Source organism: Artibeus jamaicensis, unplaced genomic scaffold (genome assembly GCF_021234435.1).
Source record: "Artibeus jamaicensis isolate MK-2021 breed Jamaican fruit bat unplaced genomic scaffold, CSHL_Jam_final contig_414, whole genome shotgun sequence".
Lineage (NCBI taxonomy): Eukaryota > Metazoa > Chordata > Mammalia > Chiroptera > Phyllostomidae > Artibeus > Artibeus jamaicensis.
In genome coordinates, this window is record NW_026521822.1 from 5,664,374 (window position 1) to 5,686,032 (window position 21,659).

Below are 21,659 nucleotides of genomic sequence, written 5' to 3' on the forward strand. Positions count from 1 at the left end.
TTGTGATAAAGTATTAAATGTTCTAGGATTCCTCCAGGTCAAACTGTTGTTCTGCAAGGCATTATGAATTTGTGCAAAACACATTTTTTTCCTTATAAGTATTATGTAAAATTTTCTTTTTTGAGTAAAAGAAGCCTCTATTTTCTATCTGGCTACATTCTTGCATAAAAATCCCTCACAAAGTATTTTTCAAATTCCAAGGCTCATTAATTTAATTGAATCTGTTCGTAATTTTAATTAAATCTGAATTTCTCTGTTCCCTTTGGAAAGATAGAAGCACATTAGCATACTGGAGAGGACAAGATCACAGAGCAAAAGAGATATTACAGAGAAGGACAAAATCACAAGGCAGAGTTTCTTATAAATTTATTTTTGTACCAAAAAAATGTTTTAACATTCAAAGGCAATGTTTTTATTGTACAGTATAAAATAACTTCCACTAAATTAAAAAATGGGATTCTTTTGCTGATAAGTCACTTATAACTTTTCCATTTAAAATAAAAACAAAATTTATGATTTTCAGCACTTGTAGAAAAAATGCCTGTTCAATAATTATATAAATACTGTAAACAGATTCCAGTCACCCATTATGTATCTTTTCTGGTAATGTCAGCTTTCTAAAGTCAATTAACTTCTAAATTTGAAAGGCACATGGTGTCTAACATCCAGTTTATTATTCAAGACATCCATTTTAATTTTTTTGCATGGATTTGACAAGTCTGAAAAATCTATTAAGTTAAAAAGAATGAAGAAATATAATACAATTAATATTAACAAACAGTATTATTTCCCTTAGCTGCAAGTTTCCCCTAGGGAATTTACAAAGTGCACCAGATAAATATGTCTGTACATTTAAAACATTAAATATGTCAACAGTAAGACATTTTTAAATATTTTGAATCAAATACTATAGCACAAATATAATTTATAATACTTTGCACAGAAATCATTACATCTGAAATATAACTTTAGATATTATACAAAAATACATATATTCTCTCTCCTCACTAGAAAAAAAAGTATTTATTGCAGGTTACAGCATGACGTAACAATTCAAAAGAACATAACCCTTCAGATGGGCATCCATTTGCAATTAGATAACAAACACACTCTCTACTTCAGCTGCACAGTAGCCATAAGTAAGGGCTAGATCCAGAGAATTAACCCCTCTCATGGCCTAAATGCAGTTTTCCATAATTGCTTCAATCTGGTTGAATTCTAAGAATTCATTAGAAAATTAAAAAACCACTAAGTAAGAAGGCCCTTCGGGCTGTAACACTCCTTACATCCAATATCTTCCTTTAGCTGTAAATACACATGTTCTCTACAGCATCAAAAGCTTAGACATAGTCCTCTTATACCATGTGGGCCATACCTCTTAGTAGTTTTACACACCTATATACATCTTTCTTGGGTTGTTTAAAAGAACAGTTTCCATACATCCTAAGAAATACATGATAATGCTCCACAATTTAACGGTCAATCTAAATCTCGTACTTTAAAAGCCCCAAAGTATGTTGCATCTTGATCTGGATCCAGTAGTGAAGGGTTAGATACCTCAACGCTTATTTCCTCACCAGACCGCAACTTAAAAAACCCTCCAACATTTATGGAGTAAAAATGGAATTCAGAATTCCCTGACCAGTATTTGGTGCTTCCTCCTTTCATCAGGGTATGAGAACTTGGGATTTTGATGCTGGTTTTAGTGACATACACCATCAGCTGAAGATACTCCGTGTCAAGGTCTCCTGAAGTTTCATGATGTCGAAAGCAAATGTTGGCATACAGATAATAAAAGCCGTCTTGGTTGACTATTAGTTTTCCATTGCTGAAAGTCATGTTGGAGATCTTGGCCCAACCTCGATCATGGTACCAGGGCAACCTTACTTTGTGGGAACCTGAGGAGAGGAAAGGCACATCACTTAAAATCCATCTCTTCAATGACAAGGACATCCTCACAATCCTATGAGGTTGGAAAAGAAACATAGCGTAACAGTCATTGTTCCAACAGGAGAATAACTTTTCACAATTTATTTTCTAAAAGGGGAGAAATACATTAACATGTACTTTGTGCTGTCTGGTAGACACTCATTTTTCCTGCCTTCGAGGGGCCTACAGGGTACACCAGGGATAAATATGGTATGTGTTCAGGTAGGAACTCAGTCATGAACCCTGATAAGAAAGGTGCAGCTAATTGCTATTGGAATTCAAAGGAAGAAGAGGTGGTCCCCCAGAGCGATCAAGAACAACTTTGTTGAGTTGCTACTGAGTCTGAGAACTCAAAGGAGAAATAGAACACAGCCAACAGAAGCAGAAAGTCATTCAAGATTGAAGAAAGAGAACAAGCCAAAGGCAGCTGAGAGAGGATGCAGAAAATAAGGAAAGGTAGAGAACTTTCATACTTCACAGACTCCACCTTCTCTTTCAATTCATGGAAATGGTATGTAAAAGGAGGTGAAAGTCTGGGTCACAGTAACTTTGACCAAAAGGTCAAATTCCTAGAACTCTATTCTCATTGCTGATTTTCCCTTCCTCCAACAATCCAAAATGCCTCCCAGGCTCACTCAACTGGAAAGATGCTCCCAGGAAGTTCAAGAGAAAACATTCCTGCCATTGCACTCCCTAGCCTCACAACTTCACAGGATCCAAAAGTGTCACAGAACCATCCTGATGGACCAGAATTCCTTTTTAGCCCCTTCCTACCCTGAAATGTGGAGATAACCATCCTCATGCTGCTGTTCTGGAGCACTGAAAGTTTCTAAAGAACCTTCTAAATCAGCAATGTGTCCAATGTTTTTAACAGCTTAGGTCTTTAGTGTATTGCATTAGGTTAAAAGTTGTCAATACCAGACTTCCGGCCAAGATGAAGGCGTAGGTGGAAATACTGTACCTCCTCGCACAACCAAATTTAAGGAAAACAAACATTTAGAAACAAAAACACAACCAGAACAGACAGAAAATTGAACTGTACAGAAGTCCAACAACAACAAACCATTCATCCAGACCGGTAAAAGTGGTGGAGTTGGCAGCCATCAGAGAGGGATCCTAGCAGGAAAAGTTAGTGGTTGGCAACCTGGGTGCAGGGAGGAAACCATCAAACCCAGTGAGGCATGCAAGGCGGTTGGCTGACCACAGACACACATTCGTGCACAGATAAACCAGGCAAAAAATGGGCAGTGAGACAAACTGTGCAACCCAGAACCAGAAAATAAAGCCTAAAAGCACCCATTGAAAACACTTGTGGGGGCTGAGGTGCCAGGAGAAGCTTTCAGGCTCACAGAGAGTGCGTTGGAGAGACCCACAGGGTCCTGGAGGGTGCACAAGCCCACACACCCAGGAACCAGCACCAGAAGGGCCCAATTTGCTTGCGGAAAGCAGCAGAGGTGACCGAAATCTGACAGAGCATAGCACAAATGCCATTGCTCCCTCTCTGACTCCACTCCCACATACAGCCTCACAGCCCAGAGACTGGGTTGCCCCGCCCTGGTGAGCACCTAAGGCTCCACCCCTCCTACGTAACAGGTACAACCAGACCAAAAATGGCTCGATCAGAAGAACAAATCAAAGCACCAGAGCCAATACTTTTAAGCAACCAAGACATAGCCAACCTATCAGATGCACAGTTCACAAGGATGCTCACAGAATTGGTTGAATTTGGTCACAAATTAGATGAAAAAATGAAGGCTACACTAAGCAAAATGAGGGAAAATGCACAGGGATCCAATAGTGATGGAAAGAAAACTGGGACTCAGATCAATGGAGTGGACCAGAAGGAATAAAGAAACAACCAAACAGAAAAGAATGAAGAAACAAGAATTCAAAAAAATCCTTCAGGGCAGCAAGTGACCCCCGACCCTGTGCACAAGGAAAAGGTGCAGACCATGCCCTCAAGGGCAACACTGGCTACTCTATATGCGATGTCCAGAGTCAGAGTAGAAGAAGCCAGCAACTTGGATTCACCAATTGGGTACAGACAAACAGGCCCCAACAAAAGCCTGCTCTCTCTGGACAGAGAAGCATAAATGAAGACTTCAAGATGGAGGCATAGGGTAGACACACTGTGACTTCTCGAACAACCAAAATAAGGACAACAACAATTCAGAAACAAAGTAACAACCAAAACTGAAAGAAAATTAAACTGTATGGAAGTCTGACAACCAAGGAGTTAAAATGGACACATTCAGGCAGCCTAGCGGAGAGGGGTCATGGCACAGGAAGCGGTAACACCAGGCACACAAGGCAGCAATGGGCATGCAAGGAGGCACCAGGCAGACCCTGGGCAACCAGGCGGTGGCTGGCAAACCCCAGGCATGGGGTGGCAACGGGCAGACCCAGTAAGGCGGCAATTGAGAAACAGGGCGCCGTGCGCAAGGTGGCTGGCTGACCATGCAGCGGTCCCACATTTGTGCTTAGTATCTGGGGAGTGAGAGAGATGGCGAAATCCAGGGTCCTGGCACCGGGAAATAAAGCCTCAAAACACTGATTGAAAACACTTGTGGGGGTTGAGGTACAGGGAGAGACTCCCACCCTCACAGGAAAGTTCATTGGAGAAAGCCACAGGGTCCTAGAATGCACACAAGCCCACCCACACAGGAATCAGCATCAGAAAGGCCCAATTTGCTTGGGGGAAGCAGTGGAAGAGGCTGAGGTGCAACAGAGAGCAGAGTAAAGTGCCATTTTTTCCCCTCTCTGACCCCACCCCCACATACAGCATCGCAACCTAGAGACTAGGTTGCCTTACCCTGGTGAACACCTAAGGCTCCGCCCCTCATACATAACAGGTGCAAACAGACCAAAACATGGCTCAAGCAGAAAAACAGCTCAAAGCCCCAGACCCAATACTTCTAAGTGACCATGAGATAGCCAACCTATCAGTTCAAAACACTGGTGATCAGGATGCTCACAGAACTGGTTGATTTTAGTCACAAATTAGATGAACAAATGAAGGCTAAGTGAAATGAAGCAAAATGCACAGGGAACCAGTAGTGATGGAAAGAAAACTGCAACTCAAATCAATGGAGTGGACCAGAAGGAAGAAACAACCAAACAGAAAAGGATGAAGAAACAAGAATTTTAAAAAATGAAGAGAGGCTTAGGATCCTCCAGGATATCTTTAAACGTTCCAACATCCAAATTATACGGGTACCAGAAGGAGAAGAGGAAGAGCAACAAATGGAAAACTTATTTGAACAAATAATAAAGGAGAACTTCCCCAATCTGGCAAAGGAAACAGACCTCCAGGAAATCCAGGAAGCTCAGAGAGTCCCAAAGAAGGTGAACCCAAAGAGGAACACATCAAGGCACATCATAATTACATTAGCCAAGATTAAAATGAAGGAGAGAATCCTAGAAGCAGCAAGAGATAAGGGAACAGTCACCTACAAAAGAGTTCCCATCAGACTGTCAGCTGATTTCCCAAAAGAGACCTTACAGGCAAGAAGGGGCTGGAAAGAAGTATTCCAAGTCATGAAAGGCAAGGACCTACATCCAAGATTGCTCTATCCAGCAAAGCTTTCATTTAGAATGAAAGGGCAGATAGAGCACTTCTCAGATAAGGTCAAGTTCAAGGAGTTCATCATCACCAAGCCCTTATTATATGAAATGTTAAAGGGACATCTAAGAAAAAGAAGATAAAAAGTATGAACAGTGAAAGGACAGCAAACTCACAGCTATTAACAACCACACCTAAAACAAAAGCAAACTAAGCTGACACCTAAAACAGGAGCAGAGCCACAGAAATGGAGATCACATGGAAGGTTAGCAACAGGGAAGTAGAAGGAGGAGATGGGGGGAGAAGGTACAGAGAATAAGTAGCATAGACGGTGGGGAGAAAATAGAGGGAGGGCAAGAGTAGTGTGGGAAATGTAGAAGCTAAAGAACTTATGACCCATAAACATGAACTAAAGGGAGGAATGGTGGGGGAGGGGGTGTGCAGGGTGAAGGGGAATGAAGGGGGTAATGGGACAACTGTAATAGCATAATCAATAAAATATATTTTTTCAAAAAGAAGAAAAAGTTGTCAATATCTCTATACCAAATTAATCAATCATTTGTGTTTATGGGGACACATATTATTCAACAATGTATCAGCTAGTGGGGTGAAAGCTGTTAGGCTGTGGAAAGTCCAAAACCACGTTTACCCTCCAAAAAATCTTGTAAATACATATGCTAAACTAAGGTTGGCGTCTGTTAAGATTTTACAAGACAAAACATAGCTGAGCAGTCTAAGACTGGGGTTGGGTTAGCCTCTGCAGCCAAGGCAGCTAAAGAGAAATTCATTGCTGCCTGCCACCCACAAAGAAACAAATAAGCCCATGATGGGTCTTAGGCTTAAAGTAGATTCCATGGATCCATCAGAGCTGGCAACTCTCTGGTTACAGTGGGATTTTGGGAGATCCTTGCAGAGTCAATGACCCATACTGGCTATCTTCCCAGACTAGTCTCAATCCCAGAGAGCCTTGAACACCTGCAGCTCTCTCTAGAGAGCCACAAAAAGGAGAATGCTCCACTATTTCTGGAGGACCACTAGGCAGCCTGTAATATGGTCTGGAGACCTCAAAACCAGGCTGTTCCAAGAACCAACCAGGTGGTTGGGCAAATGAAAAAAAATGCACAGAGGCCAATCTACAGTGGGGCAACTCATGTTTAATCCTGTGAAGCGAAGGCCTGCAGGACATTATATTTACCAAAATCCACATATCATTTATGGAAGGTGCCAGAATGAGCCTGAGAAGACTTTACGGGCTCTGCTGCCTCCAGGACCCACAACAATATGTGTCCTTTTTTACTGGAGGTCCTACCTCAGGCCATCCCAGATTCAAACATCCCAAATGTAAATGCCATCCCATAGTCCCAAGTGAGTCAAGGTGAGACTACAAGACTATTCTTCACATCCTCATAACTACCAGTAATTTTGCCAGACTGATAAAAAGCTAGACAATCCCTTGGCAAAGCTAACAAGATTAAAGATGTTTTCCACCTCAAATTATCATGTTTCCTTCCTTCTCACCCTTCTCCTGAATTCAATTCTTATACAATCAGTTATTTGTCTTATAGTTTATCTCCTACGACAGCTGTTAGAGAGCAGAATAATGACAAAGGTGAAGTCTACCCTCTCAGTGGGATAAGTCCACTAATGTTAAACCAAGGGCTCAGAGATATGGCCTGGGAAGGGAAAAAAGGAACATGAACTGGAAAGGGAAGAAGAAGAGACCCCTGACTACATACCACCCCTAATGTTAGCTAAAGTCAGGTGGAAGGAGTGTTATTTCCTACAAAACACATCTGTTTTTACCAACTTTTTACCAACTCACTTATCCATTCACTGATCAATTTAGTTGATCAACCATTCAGTAAATGATGTTGTGCTTTCTATGCTCATTCCCTTTGCCCATAATTGAGAATTCTATCAAACAGTATACCCTCAAGGCACTAACCACCAGTAGTGGAGAAAACTAGAACTGGGCATATACAATGAAAAATATAACATTTTCATTTCTGCATGTCACATGATGAAGTTCAGTTGAAGCAATTGACAGTGAAAGCTCCAGAAATTAATGGCAATCAGGAAAGGTCAGCCCAGGGAAGAAACAAAGGAGCCAGAGGACACAGAGGACTTGGATCAAACTTAGGTGGGCTTAGAAAAGAAACAGTATTGTCAGTGAGGCAAGCTGTTCTAGTGAAGGATGGAATACCCACAGTGCACAGAGGTGAAACGATGACTCCTGAACAGACAGCAGTGGGAGACAAGGTGGAAGATGATGCTGCAGTCACGCCGAAGGGCCTCCCATAGCAAAGTTGGGTTTCCATCATTAATGAGGCATGCTAATAACCTCTCATCCCAGTTCCCCAGTCCTGTGGTCATGGCTCTTAGGTTGGAGAAAAGGCATCTACAAATTTTTAGCCTGAGGATCCCCCCCAAAGAAAGCCACATATTCTGACCTCACAAAACACTTTTCAATGCATTTTATTCAAAAAAGTTTGCCAATGCACAAGCTGTCAGTAAAAAGAAGATTCTGATTTGTCCTATGTGTGATTAAGTATTAAGCAGAGGCCCAAAGTGAACATGCAAAATTAAAGCCATCTTCCTCTGAAATATCTAGTACCCTCCAAAACTGGGAGATAAAGATCAATTGGACTCAAGGGGCTGTTGGTTCAGCCAGAGGAGCAAAATCTATGTTCTTAAAGAGAAGCATACACCATCGTATTTCGCTCAGTCTCAAACTCAATAGTCATTGGGAAATAACCAGAAATTTTGTCTTGTTTTTTGGCAATGATTTGATGCTAGGTGCCTGGAGAGAGAGCTATGAAAGTAAAACATGCTTGTTATTGCCAAAAAGTCTTTGGCGCACAGTCTAATGCAATATTTATCATATGCCCTTTAAAATGAACTAAAGAGATAGATGCAGAGTACCTTCATCACACACACAGCTGATACATCCATATAAATTTGATTGCCTTTGCTAACATGCAAAATAGTTTTACACTCAGAAAATTAGTGTAGCTCCACCATAAGGCACATACACACACACGCACAGAGAAAATTTGTTTATGAAGCAAGTATCTGCAACACGAGTGAATAGTTTAGGAAAATCTTCTGAAAATTAAAGAGCTGGTTTCTCACTTTCTATGTCTGCAGTCAGGAAAAATCACTTCACAGCTTGTGTTATAGATAGTGGTTTCAAAATTGTTTACTAAAACCTGGATTTTTTTTAACTCCAAGAAATATCTGCTTTAAATAATTTTAAATAACAAAACAGCATATGTATAATTATTTAATTAAACTCAAATAACAATAACAAATTGTGCTCCCTGGGCACTTACTAAATGTCAGCTTCCACGTAGGAATGTCAGTACATTACCTCATTAAATCTTCCTAGCTACCATGAGGTAGATACTATCATTATCCCAGTGAAGAAACTGAGGTACAAATGATTCCATTAATTTGCACAAAGGCACATAGCCAGTGAATAGCACAGCGGGGCCACAAACCAGGCAGTCAGACTTAGAGTGCCTTCCTAATAAAACTACATCAATCTACTTTTCACAGAAAAAAGAGGAACATAGAACTTGAAGTTTATTTCCCTCTGACAAATCCAATTGACCACGAGGTACTTAGACAATAACCTATAGCATGAAAAGCATAAACTTAGGAATCAACTAGAGTGGAATTTAACTTCTAATCCTGCTACCACCATGACCTTGAGCAGGTAAAGTACGTGGACCTGTTTCCCTGTCTGCAAAATCTGAATGATAATTAAATACCTTGCAGGGTTGTAGCAAGAAGTAGTAATAATGAATACAGAATAAAATGCCTGATACACATAGTGCGTGTTGAATAAATGGCATAATAATAATAATAGCAATAATGTTCAATTGTTACTCTATCATAATGTTCTAATCTTTTTGATGCTCCAATATCCCAAAAGTAAGGAGTGAGGGTTACATGAGGAAATGGCTGCGGCTTTCAGGTACATGATGGCACAGAGCTCTGGGCCTCCTCATTTCCAAAACATGATCGGATCTCTGTCCACTGAAAGAGGAGTATGTTTCATTTTCTAGAGAAATATCGCCTCTTAAATATCACTTTGTAGAGCCCATACCTGGAACTCTGCAGGAGATGGTTGAGTATATGACTACCTGGATGACTTCATGCACACCCAAGGTCATCAATGGGGATGTGTCACCTTCAGCTTGGGTAAATATAGATGAGTGTAATAAGGGATTGTTCTTCCCAGCTATGCAATCTCAATTGGCAATCATTTAAAATAAACACACTCTGATGATCTGAAAGTGATATAGTGGTGATGTCCATTCTGGCATGATTGAGAATCACTGTTTCCACAATGTGGATCGCCCACTGAAGACTAAATTACCTTTTTTTAAAATCTAGAAGTTAAGTGTTTTCAAAAGTTTGGTAACAGGCTAATAATAGCTCTGAGTAATCAAATGGGGCTGATAAATGACTCTTGAAATACTTTTTAATCTAGAGACAAATGCAACTTACCTAATGGGATGTCAGTGGCATTAATAGTAAGATGAGCATAAGGTTGAGTATCAGGCTTGCTCCTCCTGGCCAGATCTAACCATGAACCTTCCACTGTAGCTGGACATGAGAGAAACCATGTTAGCCCCAAGAGTAGTGGTCTTATGAGATTTCAGATATTCATACAGAGCCATACTTACATTTTTCTGCTCGGATGTGTTGAGATCTAACAATATGCTGTAATTCCTGAAATAAAAAGAAAAAATCTATTTACACAAGAATTCAGGACTGTTGGACATACCATAAATAATCCTCTTTCCTTTAAAATATGCTGGAAGTATAATCATAGGGAGTAAAAGTCCTTGATGTTCCAGATAGCTATTTGATATCTGGAAGTTCACCTCAAACAATTATGTTGATGTACTTAAAAAGTAGATGTCTATCAAAATACTTCAGACAATAAGAGGGAGAAAAGACAAGGTAAGTTATGAAAAATAGAATAATTGAACATAATTAAAAATGTGTAGCAGGTACACAAATGGAGATAAAGTTATTTAGGAAAATGAAAATTACCACAGAATACAGGACACTCTTACATCTTTACAGAGGCTCTTTTTATGTATATTTAATTAGTAAATGTGTGTTATAACACTACAGGAAAGAAAGAGGTGCCTAGCACCCAGTGATTACTTTTTATTTTAAAAAGCCATAGTTTGTTTAAAGTACTACATGGAAGTCAGACAGCTTTTAGAGTACCAATAATTAACTTAAATTATTGCTGCAAACAGGGGTTTAGAAGCATGAGTCAGAAAAAGAAAGAGCACAAGCATGTAAAGAGAGTAGGCATTTGCGTATCTTAATTGAACCCTGCAAATGGAGGATCCAAGAAGTGAATGCGTGCTCACATGAATCATATCCAGCACCCACTTCTGATCAAAACTCTCGGCAATGTGGAAAAAGAGGGAACAAACCTAAACATAATAAAGACCATATATGACAGACCCACTGCCAGCATCATACTCCATGAGCAAAAACTACAAGCGTTCTCCTTAAGATCGGGAACAAGACAGGGATGTCCACTTTCACCTCTCTTATTCAACATGCTACTGGAAGTCCTAGCCACAGTAATCAGACAAGAAGAAATAAAAGGCATCCAAATCAGAAAGAAGAAGTAAAACTGTCTTTATTTGCAGGTGACATGATACTGTACATACAGAACCCCAAAAATTCCATGAAGAAACTACTAGAACTGATAAATGAATCCAGCAAAGCAGCAGGATACAAAATTAATGTCCAGAATCAGCTGCACTTTATATGCCAATAATGAACTAACAGAAAGGAAAATTAAGAAACAATCCTATTCACAACTGCTTCCAAAAGAATAAAATACTTAGCAATAAACCTAACCAAGGATATAAAAGACCTGTACATGGAAAATTATAAGACACTGAAGAAAAAAAATTGAAGATGACACAAAAAAATGGAAGCACATGCTTTGTGCATGGCTAGGAAGAATCAACATCATTGAAATGTCCATACTACCCAAAGAAACCTATAAATTCAGCACAATTCCTATCAAGATTCCAGTGACATATTTTGCCTAACTAGAACAAATATTTCAAAGTTTAAATTGAACCACAAAAGGTCCTGCATAGCAACAGCAATCCTGAGAAAGACGAACAAACTTGGAGGAATCACACTACCTAATATCAAACTATACTACAAGACCAGAGTAATCAAAACAGCCTGGTACTGGCATAAAAACAGACACATAGATCAATGGAACAGAATAGAAAGCCCAGAAACAAACCCACAGCTGTATAACTAATTAATATTCAACAGAGGAAGCAAGCCCATACAATGGGCTAAAGATAGTTTATTCAGTAAATGATGCTGGGAAAATTGGACAGATACATGTAGAAAAATGAAACTAGACCACATTCTTACACCACATACAAAAATAAATTCAAAAAGGATCAAAGACTTAAATATTAGACTGAAACCATAAAAATCTCAGAAGAAAACATACACAGTAAAATCTTCGCCATTGCTCATAGCAATTTTTTATTGTATATATCTCCCCAGTCAAGGGAAACACAAGAAAAGATAAACAAATGGAACTACATCAAACCAAAAGTTTTTGCATGGCAAAGGAAAACATCAACAAAATAAACCCAGAAGATGGGAGAATGTATTTGCTGATACATCTGATAAGGGGTTAATATCCAAAACTTACAAAGTACTTACAAAACTAAACACCAACAATACAAACAACCCAATTAATAAATGGGAAAAGAATCTGAATAGACATTTCTCCAAAGAGGACACACAGATGGCCAACAGACATATGAAAAGATGTCAATGTCACTAATCATCAGAGAAATGCAAATTAAGACCACAATGAAATACCATCTCACACCTGTCAGAACTGCTGTCATCAATAAATCAACAAACAACATGTGCTGGTAAGAATATGAATTAAAGGAATTAATTCATATTCTTTTGCACTGTTGGTGGGAATGCAGACTGGTGCAGCCACTATGGAAAGCCGTATAGTGATACCTCAAAAAATTAAAACTAGATCTGCCTTTTGACCCAGTGATCCTACTTCTGGGAATATATGTGAAGGACCTGAAACATTAATTTGGAAGAACATAAGCACCCTAGATTCATGCAGCATTATTTACATTCTCCAAGATGTGGAAGCAGCCCAAGTGCTCATCAGTAGATGAGCAGATAAAAGAACCATGGGACATTTACAGGATGGAATTCTACCTGGCCATAAAAAAGAAGAAAATTTTACCCTTTGCAACAGTATGGATGAACTTGAAGAACATAAGTGAAATAAGTCAATCAGAGAAAGACAAATACTATATGATTTCACTCATATGTGAAGTCTAATGAATAAACTGAACTAACAAGCAAAACCGAGACAGACCCATAGATGGAGAACAGCTGAGTGCTAGTAGTGGGGATGGGGGTGGTTAGAAGGTGGAGGGATGGAGCAAAAAGGGAAAAGGACTCATGGACATGGACAACAGTGTGGTGATTGTTGGGGGAAAGGGTGGTGTAAGGGGACTAAATAGTCATGGGAAAAAGTACAATAGAAATTACTTTTTTAACAAATAGCAAAATAAAGAAGAAAGAAACCTTTTTTATTGGCTATGAGGAATAAAGTAAATTGGAAGTAATGGCAAGCTTTTTATCACTTGTATTTTCCTAGCACTAAATCCAGAGAAGGATACCATGAAAATAAAGATATTTTGCCTTCTTTAAAAAAAAAAAAAAGATCTTAGCTACCATTAAATAGGTGGAGTGAACAAAACTTTGGGCCTTGACCTTGGTTCAAATCCCTGCTCAGCCATCTACTTTTATTGAGGATGTTAATAGCAACTCTATGATATGGTGATTGTGAAGATTCAATGAGAAAATGCATGTAGGCACTTAGCAGTGTCTGTAAATTCATATTTCTAAACATTAGATTTGCCCTGGAGAGACTCTTAATTTCTATCATTGGGATGACCGCACATGCTAACTAACCATCCCTCCTCCACGATGTTTTAAAAAATAGACCATATAGTTTAAGTTCTTTGAGTGTCTGGAAGTAATTGCTTTGAAGAAGACAATAGATAGATAGACACAGACTGTCAGACAGAGATGCAATAATGCAACTTCAAATGTTAACAGTTAGAAGGGTTCTAGAAATGAGACAGCACTGACTTTTCTCTACCTCTAGGAGCCCCAAGATAGATGAGAATCTGTTGCATTTGTAAAGACCCTTGGAGGAGACAGCACAGCTGTCTTTATTTACCTATTCTAAAGTCCCAAGGAAATGACAGTGTGAGTGACTTTTACAAAGAAACCTTAGAGGCTCATCCAGGCCCACCTCCTGCCCTTGCTTACACCCACGGCACTGCACTGCACCACTCTCGAGCACCATTTACAGGAAAGTCTAGGTAAATGCCATTCCCTTTGAGTTGTGTAAGGCAGTGGCCCTTCCTGGGCATTGTTCTTCTCCCCACACCAGCCCACTTTTCTTTCTTTCCCTGCTGACATCCTATCTCCTAAGTCTCGCTCACAAACTTTGGATTCCCAATGGTATCCTGATTTCTGAAATTTCCTGGTTTGGTCTCTCCTGCATTTACAAAAGAGATTTTATATATGCACAATGTAGCTCTATAAATTGTATATATTTATGTAAAATATAAACATATATATATACATGCACACATACATATATTTCCTCATACATTTATAATGGATATATATAGTATACTTATTATTTATAACATAATATATCTTTATGTATTTATATGTGCAATATATGTTTACCTGATTATTATCTCTTAAAAAGTTGGAATAGGAACATTCAGGAGAGAGTAATTCAGAGATTTTCCACCCCTCGTTTTCCCTCTAGCTTAGCTCTGCCACATCATAGAGGAAAGAAGAAGAGGAAAAGGAAGCAAAGTCAAGTATGTCATATGCCTACAAATTCCTGTTTCATGCTTTTCTACTGAGAAAAACATACTTATTATTGAGAAAAACAAGGACAGAGGCTTTGTGGTAGGTCAGTGGTTTTTAGACTTCAGCATTCTTCACAGTCTCTCAGAGGGCATATTGAAACAGTTTATGACCCAGTAGGTCTGAGGTGAGGCCTGAGAATTTGCATTTCTCATAGGTGAGCTGGTGCTGCAGGCCTGGGGCCTCGATTTGAGAGCAGCAATCCCTCTCACACCCCAAAAGACATCAGAGATGGGAAACTCTGAGACTTTCTTGAAACATGAGACCTAGGCCAACAAAGCACAGGCTCAAGTCACTGATGGAGTGAGGGTAGGGAAAGTTTTTCCCCTCCCTCCCAGAAATGGAAGTCTCCTGCCCACTAAATCAGCAGTTCTTAGGTCAGAACTGTCACAGAACCTTTCTGCTACAGAAAAATCCAATAACCAGCACCATTCAGAAGCACTTTCAATGTGTGCTTAAAAAGAAAAAAAGACCTGTGGCATAACCAAGGATGAATTAAAACTCTAGCTAGAGACTCATGAGGTACTGCTGCCTCATGTCACATCTGTTGTTGCGCACCCACTGATTGCAGTTCCTCTCAGAAATACAGAGAAGTTTCCATGAGAAAAAGGGGATAAATAATATGTCTATAACCTTAGCCTACAAAAAAGTAAATTCTCAATACCTGTTCTTATATCCCCACTCCACCCATAAATATTTGGCACTTTAAGATTGATATCATTAATCTGCATTGGTAATAACCACAAACAACTTTCTTCTAAGACTACACTTTTGGGGCACCCTGGCTCCAAACCCAGCCAGTCTAACTCAACTAGATGTTGACTTGGTAGTTTTTAAAAGAAGCTCCCTTAGGTGATTCTAATATGTAGCAGGTACTGAGAAACATCATTACTACTGAGTGTTCCCGTGGACAATTGTTTGGTGACATCTCTATTTAGTCATGGATGCATTATACCCTCATACTTTGTATCTATTCCACATATTGAAAATTAAATAATCTCTTACATTCATAGCCAACAAAGGATTTTCCCTTCTATGGTCATATTTTATATTTATTAGTATCAGAGGCTAGGTAATATTATTAATCTGATTTTTTGGACTGGGAAATGGAGGCAGTAAGAACCACTTTATAAAGCTGGGAATTGACCCTGTGTCACTTGACTCTTCTTCTAAAGCTAAAATCCCATAACCCTTTTTAAGACACAGTCATCAAATATACTCCTGAAAGCTGAGAGAAAAGTGTCAGTGGCCAGTGATGAGGTTCAGCACACGCTACTCCCCAAAATGGCACATTGCCATATTAAATACTTCAAAGCTGAACAAATTTGAGAAAGAGCATGTGCAGAAAGGACTACCTGACCACCTCCTTCTCCCCTGAAGTAGGTCATTGGACCCTTGTGTAAGAGATATGCTCTCCAAACCTGGAGGAAAGAAACAGCCTTGTCTTTAAGACCAAAGGATGCTGAGACAAATCAGAATGAACAGGCCTTGCCAAGTTTGCCCCAGTTCCCTGCCCTCAGCTCATGCCCCTCTGTCCTGTCACATTGCCCTGCACCCTTCCGCTCCTCATCAGACCTAGTCGAAGCATTCAGGTTAACTGTTTCTTCAGATCTTCGTTTCCTTAGGAAAGTTCCCATGTCACATAAAACATATACATCTGCACACTTCTCTCTTGTTCATCTGTCTTTTGTCAGTCTAATTTGCAGGGCTCCAGCTGGAGAACCTAGGAAGGCAGAGGGGAAAAGTATCTTTTTTTCCCTCCCTACCCTGTGAAGAGCATGGTTCCCTCCCCAAAGTAATAACTCAGAAAGGAGGAAAAGTTTGAGTGGGGATCCGATGAAAAGAGCCTCATCAGGGAACATGGGTTCAGAACTCCCAGGGCTTCTGAAAACAATGGGCTCAGCCCTGGCTCAGGGCTTGGCTGGTGAAGCCCCCAAAACAAGCTGTGCAGGTCCTGAGCATGAAGGAGGGGCATCACATCTCCAAGTTCACTCCACAAACGCCACTCTGTTTTGTCATTTTTCTCAAAATCAGACACTTTGCTATGTACATCTAAGCATGGATCTTTCTTGAATTCCCTCCTAATTAATATTTTCATTTTCAATGAAAATGAAAGAATATCTATCTGGAAGAATATTGAATACCCTTCTGGAGGAATATTGAAATTCACTCCAACTGAAAATTCCACTTATTTCTTAAGCTTTGAATTAATATTTTTTTTCCACATTAGTTCTATACTTCTATCGCATTAATTTAAGTGTTTTAAAATTTGCAGACTTCTTTATTCCCCAATCATATCATTCAGATATTGTTTCTGGCTACTTTAAATTCAGAATATTCTCATTATCTAATTTGGGGAAATACTATAAAGAATATCCTGATTCCTCTCCTTTAAACAACTTACTCAGATAAAAAGATCTTTTTAAAAAGTGCTTTATCTTATTTTAAATCCAGTTGTACATTAATTTTTAAAAACTAATCAGGTAAGTCTCTGGATAAACATCCAGTACAATTATACGTTATCTACACTACCGGAGTGCCCACAATATCACACAGAAGTGTAGATAGCTTTGAACACACTCCCAGCAAACAGCCTCCAGCAGAAGCTAGAAACAGTCTCCAGGGTGAGGAAGGGGGACAGAAAGCCCTCCCTGCAATTTTCTCTTGGCTAAGAGCTACTAAGAAGAACCCAACGTCCTGTTCCCCAGGAAGACCAGAAATCTGTCTTCTCAGAATACAACATGTTAAGCATCTGTTACATGCAAGGGACAGAAATAATTGCCTCTGCGTTCTGTCAACTACCCAGGACAACTTAAGATCATTACCTATAAGTTACTAAGAAAATTCGCATGAATGAATGAACTTATTTATGGTCACACTGTAACAAATAGGCTTTTTGGACAATTTATGCATTTTCAGATAAACATAATTTGCGCCTAAATTATGATAGCTTCATTTCACCCTTCAAAATGGGACGAAAAGGAAAACTGAACCCACTGGCAGGCAGCCAAATCGCTGCCAATTCAATAGTAAAAGAAAACTTTTAACATACTGCCACCTAGTGGACGCTGTCCAACATTGACAAGCCTGAGATGCCATAGCTAGGCTTTGCAGATTTGGAACTGTCTTCTGCTCCCACTCCAAAGTCTTGAACACAATAGAGACAAGGAAATTTCACAACATTTAAAAAAAATTGTCTCATTGTGGTATTCTTATATTTATACCGCATTAACTTTTCATCTTTGCTGTCGAGAGTACATTTGAACAGACAGAAAACAAACGATAATGATTTTTTTAAATCTCCTCTTTTATTTCACCCACAGAAAAATGTTGGAATTTCACAATTTATCCTCCAGCAAAGAAAGTACACAAAAGATCAATGTGATTGTGTAACTGTGGTCCCTAACATTGCTTTTCTCCAGCTTCTCCTGAACTCAACACCAGAGGTGTGATTCCCAGGGCCATGACAGGCAGAACAGAGAGAACAGACCGTGTCCTCAGCCTTTTGGGGCCCTCCAGGCTGATGCTCATTTTTCTACATGTTTTAGGATCTTTGGCCAAACATAAAGAGTAGAGAGACCCCAGAATTTGCTCAATCTTGATAAGTCTGGGCCACTTAGGAGAGGTTATTATATATAAGAATAAAAATACCTATGAGTACTTTTAAATCCTTTGAGCAGTTATGGAAATTTTACTCCGGGTAATTCCAACATTTACAGCAAGTGGTAACTGAGCCTGCTTCTGCAGACTCAGCTGGATAACTGCCCCAAACAAGATTCTGACAACATTTCAATTCAAGAGTGATGGTATTACGTGGGTCTTAAGTTTGTTTGACTGCAGTGGGTTTTTTCCTTCTTTGTCTTAAAAAAAAATAGTGTAAACAGATTTAAGATCTCACTGATGACATCCCCAGCCATAAAGATTCCCTGAAAAGGTCAAATTGATGCAGCCTGGATTTATCAGACCAAAAATCCCACCTGTGCATTGTGATGTGAACTGTGTGATCCGTGTGGTACCCGTCAATCTGAGCATAGAAGAAGCAATTTGTACAGCCAGATGCTTCAAAAACCATTGGCACCAGCTCCTAGCCAGGGTCTCAGGTGGCTGCCTCCCTCCACAATTCCAGCAGCAGCTGCAGGGACATCTGGCTGGTTGAACAAGGATTTAACACCCCGTTTGCCAGATATAATACAGGGTCATACACTTGTTAACATATGTAATGCATTTATTTTAACATCTTAATGATACCCTTCAACTAATTCTTCTCCAACCCAGTTACAAGAACATTGCATTCATCAGCTGTGTTAGCACATGAATGCCACACATGTGTTGTTTCTGAAAATGAGTAGTCAGTTTCCTATTCCTGCAGAGAAGTCCTGCAGACTTCCACCCTGTGTGTAGCTCAGAAACCCATCCCCTCTTCTCCAGCCAGGGGACCACTTTTTTCCTTCAAGCTTCACGTATCTCATTAGGATTAAAGTAGCAGCCTTCTACCTCCTTTCCCAGTCTCCTGCTCTCTTCAGACCAAGAGTGCACATGGGAGCAAGTCCCTTCTCTTCTAAAAATCCTGCAGGGGCTGCCTACACACTTCAGGAACAAGTTCACATTCCTTACAGGGTTTGTAAGACCCGACAAGGAGACAATTCTGAGATGTTCTAAATTAAAATCGCAGTGGCCAGAGAGTAAAAGAGACAGAACAGTTAGCCATGTTAATAACTGCACCAGCTCACACAAAAGACTGTTTACATCCTTGTATGTCTGTTGGAACTTCGGATTAATTTCCAGGTGGCTATTTCCATGGATTTCTGAGTCGGGCACTGTCCAACTCCAGGAGCCTCCACTTCTTGTTGCCTGTGGACTTTCCAGGTGCAACCCACAGCCCATACACTGGAGTAGACACTTCTTATTGTGGACTCCACCTATCCCAGAGCTGCCCCCTTTCACTTTCTCCCTCCTTTACTTGTAGCTAATGTAAATTCTTCCAGAGGACTCACATCCTTCTCCCCTCTCCCGCTACTTGATGTATAGAAATCTTTGCAAACTCCGAGAAGATGGACGTGTGTCTTTTTTAAATGTTTTATTGATTATGCTATTACAATTCTCCCATTTCCCCCCTTCATTCCCCTCCACCCTGCACACCCTCTCCCACCCACAGCCCCCCCCTTTAGTTCATGTCCATGTGTCACAAGTTCTTTAGCTTCTACATTTCCCATACTATTCTTGCCCCCTATCTATTTTCTACCTATCATGTATGCTACTTATTTGCTGTACTTTCTCCCCCCTTCTCCTCCTCCCACTCCCCTGTTGCTAACCCTCCATGTGATCTTCATTTCTATGGTTCCCCTCCTGATCTAGCTGTCCTTTTAGTTTGCTTTTGTTTTAGGTGTGGTTGTTAATAACTGTGAGTTTGCTGTCCTTTCACTGTTCATATTTTTTATCTTCTTTTTCTTAGATAAGTCCCTTTAACATTTCATATAATAAGGGCTTGGTGATGATGAACTCCTTGAATTTGATCTTATCTGAGAAGCACTTTATCTGTCCTTCCATTCTAAATGAAAATTTTGCTGTATAGAGTAATCTTGGTTGTAGGTCTTTGGATTTCATGACTTGGAATACTTCTTTCCAGCCCCTTGTTGCCTGTAAGGTCTCTTTTGAGAAATCAGCTGACAGTCTGATGGGAAGTCCTTTGTAGGTACTGTCTCCTTATCTCTTGCTGCTTCTTTCCTTCATTTCAATCTTGGCTAATGTAATTATGATGATGTGCCTTGGTGTGTTCCTTCTTGGGCCCAACTTCTTTGGGACTCTCTGAGCTTCCTGGATTTCCTGGAAGTCTATTTGCTTTGCCAGATTGGGGAAGTTCTCCTTTATGATTTGTTCAAATAAGTTTTCCACTTGTTACTGTTCCTCTTCCCCTTCTGGTACCCCTATAATTCAGATGTTGGAATATTTAAAGATATCCCAGAGGTTCCTAAGCCTCTCCTCATTTTTTTTTGAATTTTTGTTTCTTCATTCTGTTCTGGTTGAATGTTTCTTTCTTCCTTCTGGTCCACTCCATTGATTTAAGGCAGTTTTCTTCCCATCACTACTGGTTCCCTGTGCATTTTGCTGCATTTTACTTAGTGTAGCCTTCATTTTTTCATCTAATTTGTGACCAAATTCAACCAATTCTGTGAGCACCCTGATCACCAGTGCTTTGACCTGTGCATCTGATAGGTTGGCTATCTCTTGGTCGCTTAGTTGTATTATTTCTGGAGCTTTGATCTGTTCTTCTGTTTTGGTCACTTTTTTTTTGTCTTGTCGTGCCTGTTTGTACTGAAGTGGGGAGCCTTAGGTGTTCACCAGGGCAGAGCAACCCAGTCACTGGGTTGCATGCTATATGTGGGGGCAGAGTCTGAGAGGGAACAATGGCGCTTGCTCCACTCTCTGTTGGACCTCAGTCCCTTCCGCCACTTCCTCCAAGCACACTGGGCCCTTCTGGTGCTGATTCCTGTGTGGGTGGGCTTGTGTGCATTCTAGGACCCTGTGGGTCTCTCCAATTAACTCTCCTGTGAGGCTGGGAGTCTCTCCCTGTGCCTCACCCCCCCACAGGTGTTTTCAATCAGTGTTTTGAGGCCTTATTTCCCTGCGCTGGGCTCCCGGGTTGTGCAGTCTGTCTCGCTCCCCAGTTACATGCATGCCAATATGGGGCTGCTGGGTCAGCCAGCCACCTTGTGCACAGTGCCTCGATTCACCCTCACCCCGTCGCTGGGTCTACCAGTTGCCACCCTGTTCCAGGGGTCTTCCAACCACCACCTGTGCACCCAGGGTCTACCCACTGCCTTCTTGTGTGCCCGGGGTGCCTTGCACAGCCGGTGTCACTGCTTCTTGTGCCCCAATACCTCTCTGCTCTGCCACCCGACTCTGCCCTGCCTACTGGTCTGGATGAATGTGTCTATTTCAGCTCCTTGGCTGTCAGACTTCCATACAGTTCAATTTTCTGTCAGTTCTGGTTGTTATTTTGTTTCTAAATTTGTGTTGTCCTTATTTTGGTTATGCAATGAGGTGCAGTGTGTCTACCTGCACCTCCATCTTGGCCAGAAGTTCGACATGTTGTCTTTCCTACCTAGTCATGCTGCTGGTAGTTTAGACTCCATGTACCAACCTCCCCCCTACT

General features: G+C 40.4%; 1 protein-coding gene across 1 annotated transcript in view; it reads right to left on the minus strand.

Moving 5' to 3' along the window:
* Positions 1-463: 463 nt before the first annotated feature.
* TNFSF11 (TNF superfamily member 11) overlaps positions 464-21,659 on the minus strand; it is a 43,002-nt gene continuing 21,806 nt past the window's right edge. Inside the window, exons 3-5 of the mRNA XM_037136673.2 lie at positions 10,186-10,231; positions 10,007-10,105; positions 464-1,898 (exon numbers count right to left, since the gene is read on the minus strand). Coding sequence (XP_036992568.1) covers positions 1,480-1,898; positions 10,007-10,105; positions 10,186-10,231 — 564 coding nt within the window. The 3' untranslated portion in view covers positions 464-1,479. The remainder of the gene's footprint in view (positions 1,899-10,006; positions 10,106-10,185; positions 10,232-21,659) is intronic.